This window comes from Pseudorca crassidens, chromosome 3, assembly GCF_039906515.1.
Source record: "Pseudorca crassidens isolate mPseCra1 chromosome 3, mPseCra1.hap1, whole genome shotgun sequence".
Classification (NCBI taxonomy): Eukaryota; Metazoa; Chordata; class Mammalia; order Artiodactyla; family Delphinidae; genus Pseudorca; species Pseudorca crassidens.
In genome coordinates this window covers 111856171-111878612 of record NC_090298.1, presented here as the reverse complement: position 1 = coordinate 111878612, position 22442 = coordinate 111856171, and the positions used below count along the sequence as shown (strand labels likewise).

The window sequence follows — 22442 nt, the reverse complement described above, 5'->3', positions numbered from 1 at the left end:
ACCAACACAGCCAAAAATAAAATAAATAAATAAATTTATAAAATCCATTCACAAGTTCTTTGACACTGTATTTAAAAGGTGGAGCCTAAAACACCTTGCCCTCAAATGTGTACTGGACTCAGTGATTTACTTCTTTTTTTTTTTTTAAAGATTTTTTTGATGTGGACCATTTTTAAAGTCTTTATTGAATTTGTTACAATATTGCTTCTGTTTTATGTTTTGGTCTTTTGGCTGTGAGGCATATGGGATCTTAGTTCCCTGACCAGGGATTGAACCCGCACCCCTCCATTGGAAGGTGAAGTCTTAACCACCAGACCACCAGGGAAGTCCCTGGAGTTAGTGATTTATTTCTAATGAACAGAATAAGTTAGAGTGATGGTATGTTACCGATGAGTCCATGTCATACAAGATACTGTGGCTCTGCCTTACTCTTTCTTCGTTCACTTACTCTGAAGGAAGACCTCTGCCATGTGAGGACACTCAAGCAGCCCTGCGGAGAGGTCCATGTAGTAAGAAACTGAGAACTGAGACAAACAACCATGTAATTGAGCCATCTTGGAGGTGGCTCCTGTGGCCCTAAACAAGCCTTCACATAACTAAAGTACTCACCAGCAAATGTACTGAAACCTCAGCAGAGACCCTGAACCAGAACCACCCAGCTAAGCCATACCTGAATTCCTAATTCACAGAAACTGTGAGGGACTTTCCTGGTGGTCCAGTGGGCAAGACTCTGCACTCCCAATATAGGGGTCCTGGGTTTGATCCCTGGTCAGGGAACTAGATCGTGCATGCTGCAACTATAGAGTCTGCATGCCACAACTAAAGATCCTGCATGCCACAACTAAGACCTGGAGCAGCTAAATAAATAAATTTTTTTTTTTTTTAAAAAAAGGAGAAACTGTGAGATAATAAATGGTTACTGTTTTAAGACACTAAGCTTTGGGGTAGTTTGTTATGCAGTCATACAACTAATACAGAAGGCAAAATAAAGTCATTTTAAGTTTGACAAAAAGTGAGCTTGCCACTAACAGACCTGTACTAAAGGAAATGTTAACAAATTTTTCAGGTAGAAGAAAAATGAAACAGATGGAAAGTAAGAAGTAGAGAATGAAGGAAGAACAAATAAAGTGGCAAATGTGTTTTAAATCTAATATTTCATCGGATTTTAAAATATACCATAACAATAAGACCTAAATACATGGAGATATACCATGTTTATGAATTGGAAGATTCAATATTGTTAAGATGCTAATTCTCCCCCAGTTGATCTATAGATTCAATACAATCCCAGTTAAAATCCTAGCAGCTTTTGTTTTTCTAAAAATTGAAAAACTAATGCTAAAATTTGTATTGAAAAGCAATAAATTAAAATAGCCAAAACAATTTTGTGTAAGAACACAGCTGGAGAACTCAAATGATCTGATCTTTTTTTTTTTTATAAACTTATTTATTTATTCATTTATTTTTGGCTGTGTTGGGTCTTCATTGCTGCATGTGGGCTTTCTCTAGCTGTGGTGAGCAGGGGCTATTCTTCGTTGAAGTGTACAGTCTTCTCATTGTGGTGGCTTCTCTTGTTGCGGAGCATGGGCTCTAGGTGCACAAGCTTCAGTAGTTGTGGCATGCAGGCTCAGTAGTTGTGGCTCGCGGGCTCTAGAGCACAGGCTCAGTAGTTGTGGTGCATGGGCCTTAGTTGCTCTGTGGCATGTGGGATCTTCCTGGACCAGGGATTGAACCCATGTCCCCCTGCACTGGCAGGAGGATTCTTTAAGGGAAGTCCTTAAACGACCTGATCTTAAGACTGTATAGGGACTTCCCTGGTGGTGCAGTGGATAAGACTGCACTCCCAATGCAGGGTGCCCGGGTTCAACATGCATGCCGCAAATGAGAGTTCACATACCACAACTAAGGAGCCCGCGTGCCGCAACTAAGACCTGGTGCAACCAAATAAATAATAAATAAATAAATATTTTTTAAAAAAAGAAAGACTATAAAGCTACAGCATGGGCCAAATTAGCCTGCAGCCTATTTTTGTAAGGCCCATAAGCTACAATGCTTTTTATGTTTTTAAATGGCTGAAAAAAGAAACAAGGAAAGTATACACACTAATATGTATAAAATGGATAACTAATAAGAAACTGCTGTATAAAAAAATAAATAAAATTCTACAATTCAAAAAAAAAAAAGTATACAACAGGAATTATATGTAGCCCACCCTTAACAGAAGAAGCTTGCTAACTCTTGAGCTACAGTAATCAAGACACTATGGTATTGGTACAAAGACACATAGATCAATGAAGCAGAATAGAGAGTCCATAAATAGATTCACACATATATGGTCAATTAATTCTTGACAAAGGTATCAAAGTAATTGAATGGAAAAAAGATAATCTTTTCAACAAATTGTACTGGACCAGTTAGACAACCATATGCAGAAAAAAAAAAATCTCAACCTATGCTGGGAAATAATTTTCCACGGATTTCTCACGTATCTGCACATCTTAAGAGTTAGACACTAACTGCCCTTTTGTTCCAGACTGTCTTTTCAAGGATGTTTTGTCCATGAAGCAGCCTAGGGATAGTGTCTACCTTCAGAGCAAAGGGTAAATTTGTTTACCATCCACATAAAAAAGATAATGTATTGCTCTGGGGCAAAGGTTGAGCAGGTTTGCTTACAGTCCTTTATAAAAGACTGATGTTCCCTGGGACTTCCCTGGTGGTCCAGGGGCTAAGACCCCATGCTCCCAATGCAGGGGGCCCGGGTTCGATCCTTGGTCAGGGAACTAGATCCCACATGTCGCAACTGAAGATCCTGTAAGCCACAACTAAGACCCGGCGTAGCCAAATAAATTTAAAAAAAAAAGATTGATGTTCCTTAAACTTGGGGTTCCTCGGTGGTCATACAAACCCACTGTGTGTACCTGTTTGTACCTTATCTACCTGGGCCCTTTGGCATAGCCCCTGTGGGACTTATGGGACAAGGGGAACCAATACAAACATGAAACTCATGTTTGCTGTGCTCTGAGTCACAAAGTTCTTTGTCTCTGTTTTAAGAGTCTTAAGTATTTTGCCAGCACCCACTGAAACTGTGGAAGCGTAACCTATTAGCTTGTAAGTGGGATAAAATCTTATATTCTTTGTTGCTCTTGACAACTCATACCTTGCATCATATACAAAAATTAACTTGAAATGAATCACAGACCTAAAAGTATAATCACAGACCTATAACATAAAACTATAAAACTTCCAGAAGAAAACAGAAATTTTTAGGTCACTGAGTTAGACAAAGATTTCTTAGATAGGACAAAGATTTGTCCTTAGGACAAGGATTTCTTAGATAGGACAAAAAAGCATGGCTCATAAAAAAAATAATAAATTTGATTTCATCAAAATTAAAAACTTTTGCTCTTCAGAAAACACTGATAGGATTTTTAGGGCAGTAAAACTATTCCGAATGTTAGTATGATGATGGATACATGTCATTATGCATTTGTCAAAACCCACAGAATGTACAACACCAAGTGTGAACTCTAACATAAACTGCGGACTTCAATGAGAATGATGTGTCAACGTAACAGATGTGTCTCTGGTGAGAGCAGTTGGTAGTGCAGGAGGCCGTGTGTGGTGGGGGTCAGGGGAGGATGGGATATATGGAAACTCTCTGTACTTTCCATTCAATTTTGTTGTAAACCAAAAACTGCTCTAAAAAATAAAGTCTATTTTTTTTTTTTAAAAAAAAAAGGGCAAGGGAACATTCCTGCACTGTTGGTGGGAATGTAAATTGATACAGCCACTATGGAGAAGAGTTCCTTAAAAAACTAAAAATAGAACTACCATATGACCCAGCAATCCCACTACTGGGCATATACCCTGAGAAAACCATAATTCAAAAAGAGTCATGTAGCACAATGTTCATTTCAGCACTATTTACAATAGCCAGGACATGGAAGCAACCCAAATGTCCATCGACAGATGAATGGATAAAGAAGATGTGGCACATATATACAATATATATATACAATATATATATTTTATGGCTGAATATATATATTCAGCCATAAAAAGGAACGAAATTGAGTTATTTGTAATGAGGTGGATGGACCTAGAGTCTGTCATACAGAGTGAAGTAAGTCAGAAAGAGAAAAACAAATACCATATGCTAACACATATATATGGAATCTTAAAAAAACGGTACTGATGAACCTAGCGGCAGGGCAGGTATAAAGACTGAGATGTAGAGAACGGACTTGAGGACACAGAGGGGAAGGGGAAGCTGGGATGAAGTGAGAGAGTAGCACTGACATATATACACTACCAAATGTAAAATGGATGGCTAGTGGGAAGCAGCCACATAGCACAGGGAGATCAGCTTGATGCTTTGTGTCCACCTCGAGGGGTGGGATAGGGAGGGTGGGAGGGAGGCTCAAGAGGGAGGGGATATGGGGATATATGTATACATATAGCTGATTCACTTTGTTGTACAGCAGAAACTAACACAACATTGTGAAACAATTATACTCCAATAAAGATATTAAAAAAAAACAGGGGCAAGGGATCTCAATAGACATATCTACAAAGAAGATACACAAATGGCCAATAAACACATGAAAGATGCTCAACATCATACAAAACAAAACCACAATGTGATACAGCCTTGTACCCACTAAGATAGCTATAAACAAAAAAAGGGAAAATAATAAGAGTTGACAAGGATGTAGAAAAATCAGAACCCTCATACATTGCTGGTGGGAATGTAGAATGGTGCAGACACTGTGGAAAACAATCTGTTAGTTCCTCAAAAAGCTAAACATAGACCTAGCAATCCACTATATACCAAGAAAATTGAAAATATATGTCCACGTAAAAACTTGTACATGAATGTTCACAGCAGCATTATTCATAATAGCCAAGATATAGAAAAAACCCAAATGTCTAGCAACTGATGAAAAGATAAACAAAATGAGGTATATTCATACAATGGAAGGTTACTCAGCCATAAAAAAGGAATGAAGTACTGACACATGCTACAACATGGATGAATCTTGAAAACATTCTGTAAGTGAAAGAGCTAGTCACAAGAAACCATTATATTAAACGTCCAGCATAGGAAATCCATAGAGATAAAAAGTTCATTAGTTGTTGCCAGGGGCTTGAGGGAGTGGGGAGCAATTGCTAATGGGTATGGAGTTTCTTTTTGGGGTAATGAAAATGTTCTATATTCGTGTTGATGGCTGCACAAATCTGTGAATATACTAGAACCATTGAGTATTTTAAATTGGTGGATTTTATAGTATGTGAGTTATATATCAATAATGATGTTTTAAAATGAAGATGAAGTAGGAAAACTGATCCTTGTCTATATAAGTAAGTAACTTTAAGAAAACCTGAATCACAGAAATGAGTTAGAAACAATAAACTGGGCAGTAATTGGACTTGCCGCAGGGGCTGGTAAAATGTTAATATTATCTAATCATTTTAGGCTGCTTTACGTTTTGAAAGTATAATGTTAACAAGATCATATTATAAAAAAAGAATACCTATTTGTGTACTTTTGAGTTGTTATAACCTGCATGCATGTCTGAATATGTTTGTGTGTAGGTACACACATTCATATGTCTCATCATTGTCAAAGATGATGCTAAATGAGCCAGTTGCTGGATGACCTCTTAGCTTTTTCACACCCTGGGGGGCGGAGTTAGCTGTGTAGCTGCAGCTGTTGGTCACAAAGCCCAGGTTCCTATTTCTGGGTCAACCTCTCCACCATACAATCAGGTGACCCACAATTTGGTTCCAAGAACGCTCATCAACATTTTTCAAAGTTTGGCCAGCTGCAGATGGAATCAATTACCTGGAGCCTAGACTCAACATCCAGTGATGGGCCTGGGAGTCCACTATTTTTTTTTTTTTTTTGCCACATAATGCAGCTTGTGGAATCTCAGTTCCCCAACCAGGGACTGAACCTGGGCCACAGCAGTGAAAGCGCCGAATCCTAACCATTAGACCACCAGGAAACTCCCTGGGAATCTGCTATTTTAACAAGGCTCTCAGGAGATATAATCTGCACTCAGTTTTGGGAGCCCCAGCTCTGGGCACCTCTTCCTGGCTGATGTAGAGTAGCTGAGTTTGTCTTTGGTTTCACAGCCCTGTTCACATTCTTCCTGTTCACCAGGGTGAGAGTAGTGTGCCTCCCTATTTTTAACCACAATGGGATGTCACTGAGCCTGTTGCTGGTTCTACAGGCACAGTCTACTCATAAGACTGCCTGATATTTCCATTCTATATGGGGTTTCTGCCTGTTGGAGTCCCTGATGTCTCATCAGAAGCTGCAGAAGCAGCAGACAACACATAGGTGGCTCTGCCCCTCGGCCTCATTCACAATATAGGACCTACACTGGAATCCTGGATCCTGGATTCTAGGCTCAGCTCTGTACTCTGTCCCACATTTGATGGGGGATGATGGGGAAGCCTATTAGGTCAATAATTTCCCAAGGTTGATGGAGGCTCAAGTGGTTTCCCAGTTATTGTACTTGAACGGGATGGGAAATGCACCTCTTATGAGGAAGCTCTTCTGTTTGTCGATGGGTCTCCCTGACCCTAGGACAGACAGCATTGTTAGGCCAACTCACCTGCTCATCTCCTCTTGACACATCCAGTTTGGCTCCTCCCAACATCTTTTGGATACACCTGGTTAAAATCCTTCAGTGGCTCCCCATTCCTTTTAGGGTCCAGACCACAACTCCTTCCGTGACCTACTGTTCTTGGTGATCTTTGCAGCCTCATCTCCCCCACTGTCCCCCACTTTAGGATCTGTCATACAGATCTTGCAGTTCTCTCACCAGGCCAGGCTCTCTTGCAGTGCCCTACTCTTTTTCATGTAATTAACTCTTGTTCATCTCTCTGCTCTCCAGCATCATTTCCCTGACCTCCAAGTCTGGATCAGGTCTCTTGCTTATTCATGGTCCTAGCACTCAGGGCCTTTATTAAAAGTTGTCAACTTTGAAAAGTTACCCTTGAGCAATTAAGTATTCACGACTGTAAAGTTCATTAGAGCAGCGCTCTGAATTTGCTCTCACTGCATCTCCAGCACGTAGCAAAGGGTCTGGCAGGTATTCAGTTGGATGGATTACTGGCTCCAGGAAGACGGGCCGCAACCTGGGTGGAGTGTCGAGACCTCTGGGAATCGATAAAAGTAGATCCAGAGCAGCTACACCTATACGTCCTCAGAACTGGGGGCATCGGTCTGCGGGCCGGGTGCCCGGGGAATTCCCAGGCCAAGGACACAGTACAGTCCTGGCTGGCATCCGGCTGCCGAATTGGAGAGGGCCGCCCTTACTCCGTGCTTGGGAGGGCCTCGGTTTCCCTACTGGTTCCCCGCGGGGTGGGCCGAGAACTGCCCCTGAGGCCCCGGGGTAGACCCACTCCGGGGGCCGCCGCAGCTGCAGAAGTCTGAGGGGCCGGGCCGGGTGAGGCCGCCGCGCCCGCCGAGGGCGCTCCAGACCAGTCTTCTTGAGCAGTCGCTCGCAGCTGCGGCCCCTCTAGCTGCGGGGAGGTGGCGCAGTGCGTGTACGGAAGGCGGTGGGCGGGTCCGGCCCTCAGCGGCGGAGGGCGCCATGGTGGGTGGCGAGGCGGGTGCAGCTGTGGAGGAGCTGGTTTCTGGTGTGCGGCAGGCGACCGACTTCGCTGAGCAGTTCCGCTCCTACTCGGAGAGCGAGAAGCAATGGAAGGCCCGCATGGAATTCATCCTGCGCCACCTGCCTGATTACCGCGACCCGCCAGACGGCGGCGGCCGCCTGGACCAGCTGCTGTCCCTCTCCATGGTCTGGGCCAATCACCTCTTCCTGGGTTGCAGGTGCGGACCCCTGGCGGCTGGCTGACCCTGTCCCGATCCGCAGCCCTCCCCCAGGGCTGACCCCTGCCCAAGGCTGACCCTGCCCCCAAACTCCAACTGTACTAGAAAGGCCTAAGGCAGGTTTCCATCCTAGCCAATCCTTTGGAAAGATACTTAATCTCTCTGAGCTTTAGTTTCCTCATCTGGAAAATTAGTCGTGATGACTACAGTCTTAAAGGGTGAAAAGCACTTAGCACAGGCTGTCATCTCTCAAGAGCTCTATACATGCTAGGCGTTCGATTTGCCATTGTTATTTATATTATTATTATTACTTCAAACTGTCACCTTTGCAGAGGGCATTTTAAGCTCATTAGCTCCTTTCTTCCACATGGCAAACGTGCAGGGACAGAAACTCAGACCTCCAGTTTACATCTTCGAAGCTGAGAGAGGGAAAGAGACATACCTAAGGTCATGCAGCATCTAGCAGGATTGGTGGATTTTACCATTTATGGCAGGATGTAGTCTGCGGCCCTTGTCTTTTTCTCCCCATGTCCTAGTCTGCTGGACCCTGTAGCAAGAAGCAGTCTTTGCCTCTCTGCCTTTCCTTTTATCAAAATAACAAATGCCTTCAAGGGACTTTTTGAAATGGCGCTCCCTCTGCCACTCCATGAAGAAGGTGGCAAATCTTGAGGCTCCCACATCCTTTTATTTAGCATTTCCTGAAATTGTGTTAGGATAACCAGATGACTTGGCTTAGTCCTGGTTTCTGTGCTCCTTATGGCTGTCTGGTCACATGGTCCCTCCAGCCCTAAGCTGCTTGGTGGTTTTTTCAGATTTGGGGAGTTATTAGAACTGGATATGGGGAAGCAGTGCCTGCTGTATCCCTCCCTTTTCTCTGACTTCCAGGTTCCTCTAGTAAATTCTGGTTAACAGGATCCAAGATTAGGCAAATGTCAGAAAATTGGACAAATGAACAAATAATGTTATTCCGTTAGACCAATACTCCACATGTTCAAAAAAATAAAAAAGAATTTTGGCCCTCATATCATATCCGTGAATATATACTGCCAGAGGTACACTGCCCCTATTTTTGTAAGTCTTGTTTGTTTTGTAAATCTTAAAACACCTGCTCCATTGGCATCCCTAGTGCTGCTTCTGTATCCACATGCGCAAGAACTGTTTTCTGACTTGATGCTGAACATTATCAGTTTCCCCAGTAGTATCAAATCGTTCCTCTGAGAGTTGAGTTTATAGTCCAGCTACCTGCAATTTCTTTTTAGCCCACAGTGACAATAATTCTTCCACGGTTTTTATCTTACTACTTTTTATCGTGCAGTTACAACAAAGACCTTTTAGACAAGGTGATGGAAATGGCTGATGGGATTGAAGTGGAAGACCTGCCACAATTTACTAACAGAAGTCAATTAATGAAAAAGGTAAACAGGATTTCCAAGTGCATTTGAAATGGTATAGAGCTAACGGCCCCTGCCTTTATGATGATGTATTAGAGTATATTGTTTTCTGAATGCTCTTGTTTACTACCCCAATCTAAGCCCTTTCATTTTATTTCTCTGTAATTGGTATAAGCCTTTTCATAACTAGAGAACAACTCAGTAGATAAATTATGCATTGTTGGTAGAGTAACACATAAACTCAACCTCTTCAGTTCCTTTAGGAAAATTCTGTTTTGAGCTTTTTGCTTGAATTTTAAGAAAATGTTGGTTAGAGTGCTACAGTTTCCCACTTATTAAAAAATCTTGTTGGTAACATTAACTCAACCTTACCCCAGTCGTTGAGGACCCCACCAGACCTGTTTGGACCCTCTGACTTGCTGATGGAAATGTAGATGGAGTAATATCGTCATAGCTTTTCCCTATTCTGCCAGGCTTGTTCTGATCTGAGGCTGTGGATTTTTTACATGGTGAGCTGCTGCCTGTCAAGCCTTGAATCTGGGTCCTTTGGCTGGGGCCATGGAGAGTGTGGCAGAAGGAAGCTCAGAGGATGGGGCTGGGCGTCCCAACTGCTTTTCACAATCTCCCAAGATATGGTTTTTCTCATTTGCCCTGGTCTCCTCAGGCAACAAAATTAATTGCTTCCTCATCTCCCATAGTTTATTTCTTTAGCACTTTACCCAGACCTTTTTAAGAGCAGATTGTAAGCTTCTTGAGGGAAGAGATGGTGCTTAAGATATTAGTCCTTCTAATTCCAAAACCTAGTATAGGCATAATCCAGAGAAGATGCTCAGAAAATGCTTACAAAATTGACCAAAGCAAAAGAGTAAAGACTGCTGGCCTCTCTTATAGTTCTATTGTCAGAAACATAGGTAAGCCCTTGCTTCACCCTAGTTGGTTCTTTTTTTTTGGGAAGCTGGGCATATAAAAAGGTTCCCTTTAGGGCTTCCCTGGTGACGCAGTGGTTGAGAGTCCGCCTGCCGATGCAGGGGACACGGGTTCGTGCCCCGGTCCGGGAGGATCCCACATGCCGCGGAGCGGCTGGGCCCGCGAGCCATGGCCGCTGAGCCTGCGCGTCCGGAGCCTGTGCTCCGCAATGGGAGAGACCACAACAGTGAGAGGCCCGCGTACCGTAAAAAAAAAAAAAAAAAAAAAAAGGTTCCCTTTAGTGTGAGTGTCAGGAGCTAATCAAATCCTCAGCTGCCCAGAAAGTACTTCAGCCCCAAACAGCACACCCCGCATGATTTCAGATATTTTTCTTTAAAAAAGTATTGTTTTTTAATTGAACCTGGAATCAAAAGTTCAGGTTGTGTTCAAGGGCCTGTTTTGTTTTTAAAATCTGTTAACAAGGCTGTTGTTTGTAGCCTGGGAGCCGTTGTGAATTGGGAGTTTGTGACTTTTTGGATTCTCTTATATAATATTTTTAAAAAACCTCTAGGAAGTCCTTCAGTATCCTAGCGGTGAGGTTCCTGGGGCCCAGGCATGGGGCGTCTAGATAATTTCCAGCCACCTGATTGCCCCCCATTCGTCAGGGCAGGCAGGGAATAGGATGAGCCTTTACTTCCTGACTGCTCATGGCCGATTCTTTCCTTGGCCTTTTGGTCTTAAGAGGTATTCTGCTCTCCGTAAGATCCATTTTCACATAAATTTTGTTATACTTCTCTCTTTCCAGTCATACTGGGATATTAGAGGTCAGAACACTTCACGATATTTGGGCTTCAGACTCCAGAAGAGACTAAGGAGGTTTTGTAATTAATATGCATGTCCCTAACATTATCCATAGGCTAGTGTGAAGAAGCATATGTATGTGTGTTGAGTTTCTAAACTGTTATAAACATTGTAAAGGGGTCTTGAACCTCAGAAATATAGGGAGCCCTGTCCTGGGATGTTCATTTTTGACACTTTAATTGCACAGTGTCAGTCTCCAGAGAAGAGTCCTCAGAAATGAACTTTGGCATTCCTGAAACCAGTTCTGCCATCAGACTAATTAATGATTGGCACCTGGCTACCTGGAAGAAGCCTACAGGGAGCCTGTATTTCTATAGCGCTTGTTGATTATATATGTTTGAACTTCCTTCAAATAAGACTTATGTTTTCTTAGTAACCAAGTTTTAGACTGTTGATGTCACTGAAAATGAAGCTAAGTTGATCCCTTCTCTCTTTTTTTTTTTTTTTTTTTGCTGTACTTGGGCCTCTCACTGTTGTGGCCTCTCCCGCTACGGAGCACAAGCTCCGGACGCGCAGGCCCAGCGGCCATGGCTCACGGGCCCAGCGGCTCCGCGGCATGTGGGATCTTCCCGGACCGGGGCACGAACCCATGTCCCCTGCATCGGCAGGCGCACTCTCAACCACTGCACCACCAGGGAAGCCCCGATCCCTTCTCTTTTGAAGGCTACCCTGAGAGCCCACTGGAAAGAGAGCCCTGGGAGCTTTGCAGCAGTTTTTTTTTTGTCTTCTTGCCTGAGGTTTTTGCATGTAATAGATAGAGGCTGGCAAACATTAAGCAACATTGCCAGGCCAGAAACAAAAAACAAAAACAAAAAAACTTTGATGTTGAGCCATGCACCTGAAAAGGTCAGTTATAGTTCTTTGATCCTTAGCTCTAAAATTATTTTAGTTGGGTTTTGAAGCTAGCTAGCAAGTGGAAATGAATCGCCTGGCATTATTGGTATCCTGAGACTGAATAGTGAAGATAACTTAGGGACATAAGTTCTTTAAAGTAAGATTTTAAAAATACTTTATGGTTATTCTGCAGTTTTAAGGCCAGTACACCTCTGTGGTCTGTCCAACTTTTTTTTGGCAGGGGAAGGGGGATGTGGAATCTGAGAAAAGAAATGAGCATTGGTCTCTGACAGGTGGTATTTGTCAGATATTTGCAGTGTATGGTTTTTTTTTGAAAAAGGGGGATTCAGACAAATACACTGAACAGTCTCAGTTATCTAAGAGCCCTCCCTAGGTACCTACTAGCAGACTTTGTGATTAACCAACCAGCTTTACCCATTAATGACCAATAATTAACAAAGAGCAGCAGCTCACTCAGGAATGATGTTATTACTAAGACTGTCAGAGTTTATATTTCCAAGGCATTGTCTTAAGAAGAGGAGTGATTTACTAAGAAGTTATCATTATTGGCTCAAAAAATCTGTCCACTTAATTACTTCATTTTTCCTAAAAACATTTTTTTTTAATAAATTTATTTTTATTTATTTTTGGCTGCGTTGAGTCTTCGTTGCCGCGCGCAGGCTTTCTCTAGTTGCGGCAAGCAGAGGCTACTCTCCATTGTGGTGCGTGGGCTTCTAATTGCGGCGGCTTGTTTTGCAGAGCACGGGCTCTAGGCGCACAGGCTTCAGTAGTTGTGGCACACGGGCTCTAGACTGCAGGCTTAGTAGTTGTGGCGCATGGGCTTAGTTGCTCCGCAGCATGTGGGATCTTCCCAGACCAGGGCTGGAAGCTGGGTCCCCTGCATTGGCAGGCGGATTCTTAACCACTGTGCCACCAGGGAAGTCCCCCCTAAGAACATTTTTGTCCAAGAGGGAAAGTGGCAGTATGGAAAGTGACTAAATATGAAATGTGAAAGAAGTTGGAAACACAAGTGTGCCTGCCTTTCAAGAGGTTTTTTGTGCATTATATATGGTCTTGGCAAGCTCTAAAGTAATGGAGCAGCCACTCCATTGGCGGAAAGAGATGTGATTCTAATAAGATGGCAACTATTTGTGAGTATTTAAAAAAACTTTTTTTCAGCTTATCAGATTAGTTAAGTCAGGTTTTGTCTTGTATCCTAAGATAAATGCTCCATGGAGCTACCTTTCTTTTCCCTTTATCCACAGAAATAGAAGAAGCCAGAAAAGCTCTGTCTGAGCCCACAGGCCAGTCTGTTCCCTGGTGCCCAGGCTGAGTGAATCACCTGCCAGCACCTTGAGTCAAAGACCATACTTGCAGCAGCCAAAGCCAGTGGCAACTCTTCTGCTATAGCCTTGGTCTATCCTATGGGAAATTTGAGAGATGGCTTAGGGGATTCTCTTTCCTTTTGGACTAAAGATGGTTTCTTTAGGTGATACTGCATTCTCCTAAAAAGAGAAAGCCCTCTTATATTTTGCTTTTGCTGAGGAATTTCGCTTCACTTCTCAAAGACTGGAGTGACAGGCTTAAGCTAGGAAATAGGTCATACCTTGAAAACTCTGCTTACTAAAAAGAGTCTCAGACTGATTCACTTGCACTGCTAAATGTTAAGGAAATCCATTCAAATAGAAGGTGACAGACAAAATAATTTCTTTGCACCCTGCTTAAAAGTTGTCTAAAGCCAAGTTTAAATTTACCAATGGTGCTAGAGAGTACCCAGAAAGAATATATCTGCTTCAGTTCACCACTTTTAGAAGACATGCAGTTTCTGTAGTTTCTAACAGTGTGAAATCCAGAAACCTATAACCTTCACATCTCCTAAATATCCTGACTCAATGTGAAATGTTGTAAATTACTATCTGGATTCAACTGATTTTAATTTAGAACAATAAGTGTTTATGTGATTCTGTTTTTAGAAGCCTTCACTGCAGAGCATGCCATGGAAAAAGTTATTTTTTAAGTATTTCTGTTATCACTTTAAATTGTGAACATTTATAGATCACAAGTGACAAGACAAAAAAATTAGACTCTGGCTTCCTAATGGATAGTATGGTCAGTGTTTTGCTGAATTTTCTGTATGTAAGACTACATGGTTACTAACTTTTTCTTTTTTTCCTAGCATCAAAGCTAAGGCAGAAGATTCATCACATTTTCATCATTAGTTACAGGCTTGGAAAGGAGGCTGGAATGAATATGACATTGACCTCAGCAGCTCTCTTAAGACTCTTGATATTAACAACATGTAGGAAAGAGGCAATTGGAATGAAAGGGAATCTTGTCTAGATTGGCGTTTTAAAAGTTCTCATTCTTCTAGTAGCTATCATTGTAAAAGTATGCATGGATATTTATGTATTTATAAATCATGCCCTCTTTTTTATTTTCAGGTTTTGAATGTTGGTCAAAATGTTATAAATGCCTATTTTTTTTTTAATGTTGATGTAATAATGGCAGGTAGTGAATTTTACACTTCGGATTTTTCAACAACGTACCTTTATGTGTGATTCTGCTTTATGGTCTTTTTTCCCTGCCGACTGAGGTAAACCATATCCCTTATTTCTACCTGAAGTTTACACCATCCATGTACCCTATTGCCACACACACTTCATCTTTTTTTTAAAGAGTTGAGTGAAAATCAAATCATAGGCTTCAGGTATCTACCAGCTCATGGGAAGAGGCAGCCTATAAAAAAGCCTTATTTTAAAACTCATTGACACAAGATTCCACAGCTTGTTCCAGGCAGCCAGTTGATTGTAGGTTCTCTACAAAGCCTTCCAGGCCGCTGAATAAAGCCCATATTCTCTTTTTCTGCAGGGAGCCTGAGGCTTCGGTATTCTAGGCTTGAGGAATTTTGCCTTGTACAAAGTCCCTCAAGAAATACTTGCTTATTAGTGCAGTGCTGCTTTGCTCTGAAATTCTGGTTTTATTAATTTCCCCCTTTCAGTTGATGTATGTTTCTTACCCCCTCCCTGTTCCTCTTTCTTATTTAGTACCCACTCTTAAGTACTTATCTCCAGGCATAAATACAGAGAGGGACTTCATTTGGGGGGCAACAATGTAACAGTCACAGCAGGATTCACTTATCACTGTACGGGACAGGGTGGCAGAATACAACAGTGGACCAGCCTTAGCTTAATCTACTGGTAAACTCAGGTCACTGAAGTGCTGAAGAGGAGAGCAACTGTGGGAGCGTGGTGTCTGGGAGCAGAGAAGTAGGATGACTCTCACCCATGGCTCACGGTTAAGGCCAAACAGCATACCACATCTCTGTGCAGCTTCTAGCTCTAATCTGTAGTGACCACTAGGATGGGCCAAGTGAAGACCTCAGGACCTCTGACAGGCCACTTTTCTCCTGTGGCCTTCCCTGGAAAATTAAGATCATAGAAATACCTACCACAAAGACCTATGGCAAGGATTAAGATGTTAGAGGGCCAAGCACGGTGCTCAGTGAGACTTGGCCTCTCTATAAGATATAAAATAAAATGTCCTATCAGGAACATATCCATTGCAAAGTCTTTATATAGTTTTTGAAGACTTCTCTAGTTAATCAAATTTTCTGGTGCCATTTTCTAGTGGGTTTTCTCTATTTCCTCAGTTTAAGCTGCGCTTTTTTTTAAAACTTTTTAAAAATAAGCTTTTATTTTAGAACAATTCTAGATTTACAGGAAGTCTGCAAAGATAGTTCAGAGTTCCCATATACTCTGCACAGTTTCCCCTATTACTAGCATCTTACATTAGTATGGTACATTTGTTATAATTAATGAACCAATATTGATACACTATTAACTAATGTCCACACTTCATTGAGACTCCCTTAGTTTTCACTTAATATCCTTTTTCTGTTTCAGGATCCCATTACTCTTCCCAGGATAAGCTGCCTGTTTTTCATCTTACCTTCACAACCTCTGTGGCTATCTCACCTATAAAATTAATCAGTATTTTAGAATTTTATCCTTTGTTTTTTTGGAGTGGAAAGTGGCATAGAAATCTAAAATTTGCATTGCAGCACTCCTTGTGCAAGTAAAATGGCCCTCTCTTAGATCTGAAACTGGAGCTCACACCAGATTTAAGCTGCAAGCTACTGGTCTCTTCATATATACAGCCCTCCCCAAGATGGGGTGAGGATCAAGTGAGATCACAGGAAGGGATGTGGTAAATAAAGTATTACTGCAAGTAATGACTAGGAGAGGATCTTATCTATTAAAAGACATAAGTCTCAAGACCTTTTGAGAAGCAAGTACTGTTGATCCTTGAACAACCCATGGATTCAACCAACTGCAGATCCTGTACATATTTATTGAAAACAATTTACATATAAATGGCCCTGTGCATTTCAGACCTGTGTTTGGGTGACCTATACTAACAGTACAGTTTAGGGTTCTCAGTTAATAGTGATGCCCTTTCATGTTATCCAGAAAGTTGCTTTTTGAAACATTCCTCAGAGTCTGTGGCCCACCCGATCAATACTCTCTACCTTTGCAAAGGAAAGGATTCCCTCTGAACTTTTCCAGGATCCACTTGGACCTGTGGCTTACCTATTCTGTGGGCACTGGGAGGAATCACATTAACTATCACTGCCCATCCTCTGTTGCTTTGCTATCTGTACTAAGTGGCAGTGAAAATACAAATTGTTGTATCTGACATGAGATATATATACCCTAACCATCAGGTGACTTGTGTTTCCCAGCTGTCCAGCTCTAAAGTCTCTGCCTGGGTACCCTTATGTCTGGAAGGAGACTGTCAACTTCTGGGGTCTGAGGCCTGTCATCTAGTTATCTTGTCATCTAGTCCTGGCTATCATTCTTGACTAGTTTAGGGATACCTTTCAGTTCTGTAGGAATAAGAGTAAACATAATCCTTAAGAGGAGAGAATTTTAGAACTTAAACAGGTTGGTGGTCGTATGGAAATTGCTTCCTTCAACAAATAAATGCATGCTCTCCCTCTCCCTCTTAAGAAAGAGAACCTCGCCTGGCTTTTCATTAAAATAAATAGCCAGAGACCCTATTTATTTAAATGAAAAGCAAGCCTGCTAATTTCTTTCCCAAAGTTTACTCTGTCCCTTCTAAGTTATAACACCCAGGGCAAGGGGTGGTAGTATTGACTGCCTTTCTCATTTTGGTTTGGAAGGTTTTTTTTCACACCGCCAGCAGTAGAGGCACAGTCCTTTGCATGTGCTCCTATCAGAGATGGAGGTGGGCCTGAAGCCTTGCTCACAGACAAGAGTACCAGCTGAGGAGGTGGGGTAACAAAGACTTCATCACCTGAACAGATTCCCTCGGAAATCAAACAGAAAGTAAAAGTTGAGACTCTTAAGCTCCTATTAGAAAGGAGCTAATTCCTACCTGTTCTAGACCTGGGCATGTGAACCAGAGCTTTTTTCCTTGATAGTGCTGTCAGACAAGGATACCTCTTTAGAACATAATCCAGGTAGTCACAGCCCAAGTCCCATCCTCCTTTCCCAGCCTAGTTAAAAAAAAAAAAAAAGCCAGTGAACCAAAAATACCCTTGAATATGGCCCTTCAACTTACTTGCCTAGGAGAAAGAAGCTGCTAGGGGCCTGAGGCGGGTCTTTTTTTTTAAAAAAAAACATCTTATTTTTGGCTGTGTTGGGTCTTAGTTGCTGCACGCAAGCTCAATGGTTGCAGCGCGTAGGCTTAGCTGCCCTGCAGCATGTGGGATCTTGGTTCCCTGACCAGGGATCAATCCCGCGTCTCCTGCATTGCAAGGCGGATTCTTAACCGCTAGACCACCAGGCAAGTTCCCTGAGGCAGCTCTTGGTCCACCCCTGCTTTAGTGGAGGGGCAATTAACAGTAAGGTCAACCTTGAACTGCATGGGCCTAGTGATTAAAGCCCTTGCTTTGCTGTGAATGCTAGCACCAAAATCTCATGCTGTTAGGGCTGCATTTTTCCTTCCCTTCGGCATTTTCTCTTATTAAGAATGTTGAATCATCCCCAGTAGTTGTGAACTGGTAGTAATTCCTTCCTCTTGAGTTCCTCAGTGTAGGGATCTGCACTGTGTGGATGATTCCTACTTTATTGGAGGATTCCGTAGAAAAACCAATGTCTGTATAAGTACCTGGCACTTAGTGAACTGCTTCATTTCTGCCCTACTTTCCGTTTGAGGCCACGCTGGGAAGATATGAAATGTTTCAACTAAAATTTACATAAAATAAAAATGACCACCCATAATCACCCCACCAGACCAGTCTCCATTCCCAAAGCTGCAAAAGGGTGGACCTAACATGCAGCTTGGCACCCATTAGGTGCCAACGTATCAGTAGTTATGTTGACAGAACAAATGGCAGCAGGCACTGAACAATGCAGCACAAATTAAATGCCAGGCTGTTTTGGACAGGGGGCAGAAGCAGGATGGGGAAAGGGGTCAGCATGTGGCCAGCCTTGGAATCCCTACCTTTAGGGGTCTGGGGCTTGCAAAGGCTGTGGGTATGCTCCTTTCTCCATGAACAGCGTAGCTGCCTGGCAGAAAGCTTGCCCTGGAGTCTCATACTGTAAACTGACTGGATTCTTTATCACTTTGGGTGTGAATTTTGGGCCCCAGACTATTGGAAACATTTGGGCTTGGACCAACACCTACAGTCCTCACTTCCCCTTAAACCAGCTGTTCTCAACTTCTCAGGTGGTGAGAATGACTCATGCTTCCTTCTGCCTTTGTGCTTACCAAATTTATTATGACTAGGTTCTACTTTTATAACAAAAAACAAAGCCGCTAATTAAAAAGTGTCCCCAGAGGATTCAGAGCTTGGACCCTTGGAGGTCCACTGCTGTCCTGTTGGCCTCCTCCCTACGCCTGTGCATATACTGCCAGAGGCTATCTGGAAAGCAGTTCCCAGTGTTTGGCTCCAATCTTTGGTACTTATATTGTTGCTCTTACAGCCTGATCCCTCAAACTTAGGTCTTGAGAGGGTGCCATGGTGACTGTAGTCTGTTCTCAAGCTGCTCTGTGCACAATACCCAGCCCCTGCCAAAGAACCAATGTGTAAGGGCTAACGAAAGCTAGGACGGAAACCTTCTCCCTAACAGATGGTATCAACTTACCACCAGGCCTCAGTACTGCCCTCGCTGATCTTTCTGGCTTGCGAGAGATCTCTTGTACCCACCTCTGGGATTGACAGTCTTCATTCTAAAGGCAGCTTTCCAGCGGATGTTCCAGGGAGTCTCCACCTGAAACCACAGTCTTAATGTGTTCATGCAGGTACAGTCCTATAGCTGAGGCCCACTACAATACAGCAAGGTCACTAATCTAGATTTTCTTTGGAGGCGATATTCTAGGCCTTTAGCTGAAGCTGAAGCCATGAGCTAAAGTCTCTGGATTCTTTTCTATTCTCTGCTCAGGACGGTTATAAGAACAAGAAGCTTCCTGTTCCTGTTGTCTTTCTACTAGCACCAACACAAAAACATAAAACATAAAAGCTCCCAACTCAAGTTTTGTAGAATGACTTTATGCAGATGCCAGCCAAAGAGCTGCAAACCTCTCGGCGTTTGACATTCTTCTGTTCAAGAGTGCTGCTAGTCCAATTTAGCTGGTGGGCTACAGTATTCTTGGCACAAGGCCTTGTTTGTAAAGGGGGAAGGGAAGAGGGCTTCAGACAGGAAGCAGCATTAAGAGTTCTGCCTTAAGTGTGCTTACATTTGCACTTTGGCAGCCCTCAAGACACCACAAAAGCCCTCCTGCATTCCAGGAAGAATGACAACTAAATGATTCAGGTTGATGGTGCCTGAGGTCAGCTCTAATATCCCCCCAAAGGACTACAGAAGCATCACACTTGTAACCAAACGAAGACCATCACCACAAAAAGACCTAACCAGCTAAAAGGTTACTTGCTTTTACTCAGCAAAGTACACTCTATATTTAGAGTCTTTCCAAATATATGATTCCAGAAGTCAATGGTAAACAAAAGCATCTTGTGGCCAAGCTTTAGCACTAAGTCAACGGCAGAGTTCCTGACAGTCCATGCAGGCTTCTAGCCCAAGTCTGAGTCCTCCATATGCCAAAGGGGAAACTTGGAGCTTTTCCTTCCAGGGCTCTTGATTTCAACCAGCAAGGAACTAATGTTGCTGAACTAAGAGAGTTTTGTATAGGGTGCACCTCGTTCATCTTTTGGGCCCATCTAAAAGAAAGCCCTAGTCCATGCAATGAACAGAAAACTTAAAAAACCTCAGGTTATTATTGACAAAGTTGTTTTAAAAACCTGTAGTGATGGTGGGGAGAAATTACTGAAAAAACAGCACACACATCTGTGTGTGTGTTTCTAATATATCTTTGTGCTCTATATCATATATTAGAACAAGATAACTAGAATTTGCCCATATCAGACAACAGTTTAGTTTTTCCCCAGCTAGATGGGAACTGAAGTACCATCTTTGCACAAGGCCCCTGTCCTATGGACAATTTCATTTACCTTTAATAGCTTTCCACCTATGGACTTTTCTGTTTACATACATAATCCCCACATACCAGATTCCTTTGGGACTCTGCATTGCTGAATGCACTAGAAAGGAATTGTAATAACACCAAGACCTAAAAACTTGATCTCTCTTAAAACCTGGGAGAATTGGTTACCTTAGACATAACTCTAAATTGTTTTTGAGCCCCAGGCTTCTGTCTTTTAAAAGAGTACTAAATGGGGCTTCCCTGGTGGCGCAGTGGTTGAGAGTCTGCCTGCCGATCGATGCAGGGGACACGGGTTCGTGCCCCGGTCCAGGAAGATCCCACATGCCGCGGAGCGGCTGGGCCCGTGAGCCATGGCCGCTGAGCCTGCGCGTCCAGTGCTCCGCAACGGGAGAGGCCACAACAGTGAGAGGCCCGTGTACCGCAATCAATCAATCAATCAATCAAGAGTACTAAATGAATAAATTAAGACAGGTACCTCGTTTACTGGGCACACAACAGACTTACTAAATAAGCCACCTTCAATAGCTTTCCTCTCCACTACCTTCCACTACATGAGGAAGAATTTTTAGATCAGTTTCAGAAGTTATTCATATTCATGGAACTTTTAAATTTTGCGGTGTGTGTGTGTGTCTGTACAGACTCAAGGATATTTCTAGGAAGGGGAAAAAAACTGGTGTATAAGTCAAGAGTGCTTTCTATCAGAGATCAGAGTGTTCCTATATCCAGATTTTACTTGTTTACATTACAAAAAAAAAGTGGAAAATGGTGAAAACCTCTTCACTGGATAGATACAAGTCTATATAAAACTCAATCAACATGATATTTTCACAAAGTGGGATGAATATTTAAGTTCAGTAGAATTTTAAAACTAAACTCAATCCCTTAACATCTCTTAAGGGATAGTATAGTTATTGGCTAAAAGACCAGACTGCCTGGGTTCAAATCCCAGCTCTATCAGATACTGGCTGGTTGACCTTGAGAAAGTTACTTGATCTGTACCTAGTTTCCTCATCTGTAATATGGTAGTACCCACCTCATAAGATTACTCTGAGTTTGAAATGTGATCATGTTAAAGTGCTTAGAATAGTGCCTCGCACAGAGTTATGTTAGAAGTACTGTTACAGAGGAATTGCACATCACAAATGCACTTAATCTTTAACATAAATCCAAATTTGTACCAAAATAAATTAGTTCTAGCCTCTTGCTGTACCAAACATTCTTTGCATGACATGACTTTGTAAATTGAAGTGCATCTGCTATTCAACCAAAGAAACAGGAATCTGTTCCAAGGCTGAAGAAAAAAATTGTGAAGAGTCATTGAGAGATGGAACATTCCTAAGAATTTTCTCCAATTGGAATGGGGGCTAGATATGAGTTTTATGCATGTGTTGAATTTAGGAATTAGAGCTCATTAACTCCCTGCGAAGTAAGACGTAACTTCCTTATAATTATCTATCAATACTTGAAATATTTCAGTTTTAAATAGGGAAAACAGGTTAAGGATAAAAATAGATTTTGAAGTAGTATCCAAATAACATTTAATGAAATAAGAGGGGAGACTATCATAGCTACTGTATATTTAATCTAAGAGACAGTCACTGGAGTACATGTCTAAAGAAACTGTTTTAGAGCTGAATATAGAAGTATCACACATTTGATATGACCAAAAAGTACCGTTAAATAAAGCATCTTTTTTTGGGGGGGTGGGGGCATAATTCCAGTGAGTTAACTCTCAATTGTATCAAAAGTTCTCTAAGATCATACTTACCCAAATTTCCCAAGTATTAACTTTTAAAGGGAAACATCAGCACTTATCCTTTCTAAAATTTGCTTAATAAATAGAACCTATAGATATTGCCATCCTACAGTCTTCCAGTAGAGGAATCAGTCTTTCAATAGAAAAGCTGTTAGCTTACTAAGCTAGTATGAATGTATAAGAAACTCTTGGGGTTAATGAAATAGCTCTTTTAACTACTAGAAAGACTACACAGGTGGTTCAATAGAATTTACTTGTATATTTTCCATTTTCTATACTATTTGAAGGCATAGGATAGCTTTGTTATTAGCTTTCTTCAATATTGTGTTTTGTTTATCCAGTAAATGAAAATGCAGTACAAATTTTATACAACTTAGGA

The 22442-nt window shown here is 42.0% G+C and overlaps 1 protein-coding gene across 1 annotated transcript; it reads left to right on the top strand.

Moving 5' to 3' along the window:
- The first annotated feature begins 7564 nt into the window (after positions 1-7564).
- CDKN2AIPNL (CDKN2A interacting protein N-terminal like) lies at positions 7565-20731 on the top strand. Its single transcript, XM_067731762.1, has 3 exons — positions 7565-7846; positions 9162-9261; positions 14015-20731. The coding sequence occupies exons 1-3, from the start codon at positions 7608-7610 to the stop codon at positions 14024-14026; spliced, it is 351 nt and encodes a 116-aa protein (XP_067587863.1). The 5' UTR covers positions 7565-7607; the 3' UTR covers positions 14027-20731.
- Positions 20732-22442: the final 1711 nt, after the last annotated feature.

Coding starts and splice junctions, on each gene's coding strand:
- CDKN2AIPNL (XM_067731762.1), top strand. CDS start 7,608: ATGGTGGGTGGCGAGGCGGGTGCAGCTGTGGAGGAGCTGGTTTCTGGT. Junction 7,847..9,161: donor CACCTCTTCCTGGGTTGCAG/GTGCGGACCCCT, acceptor TTTATCGTGCAG/TTACAACAAAGACCTTTTAG.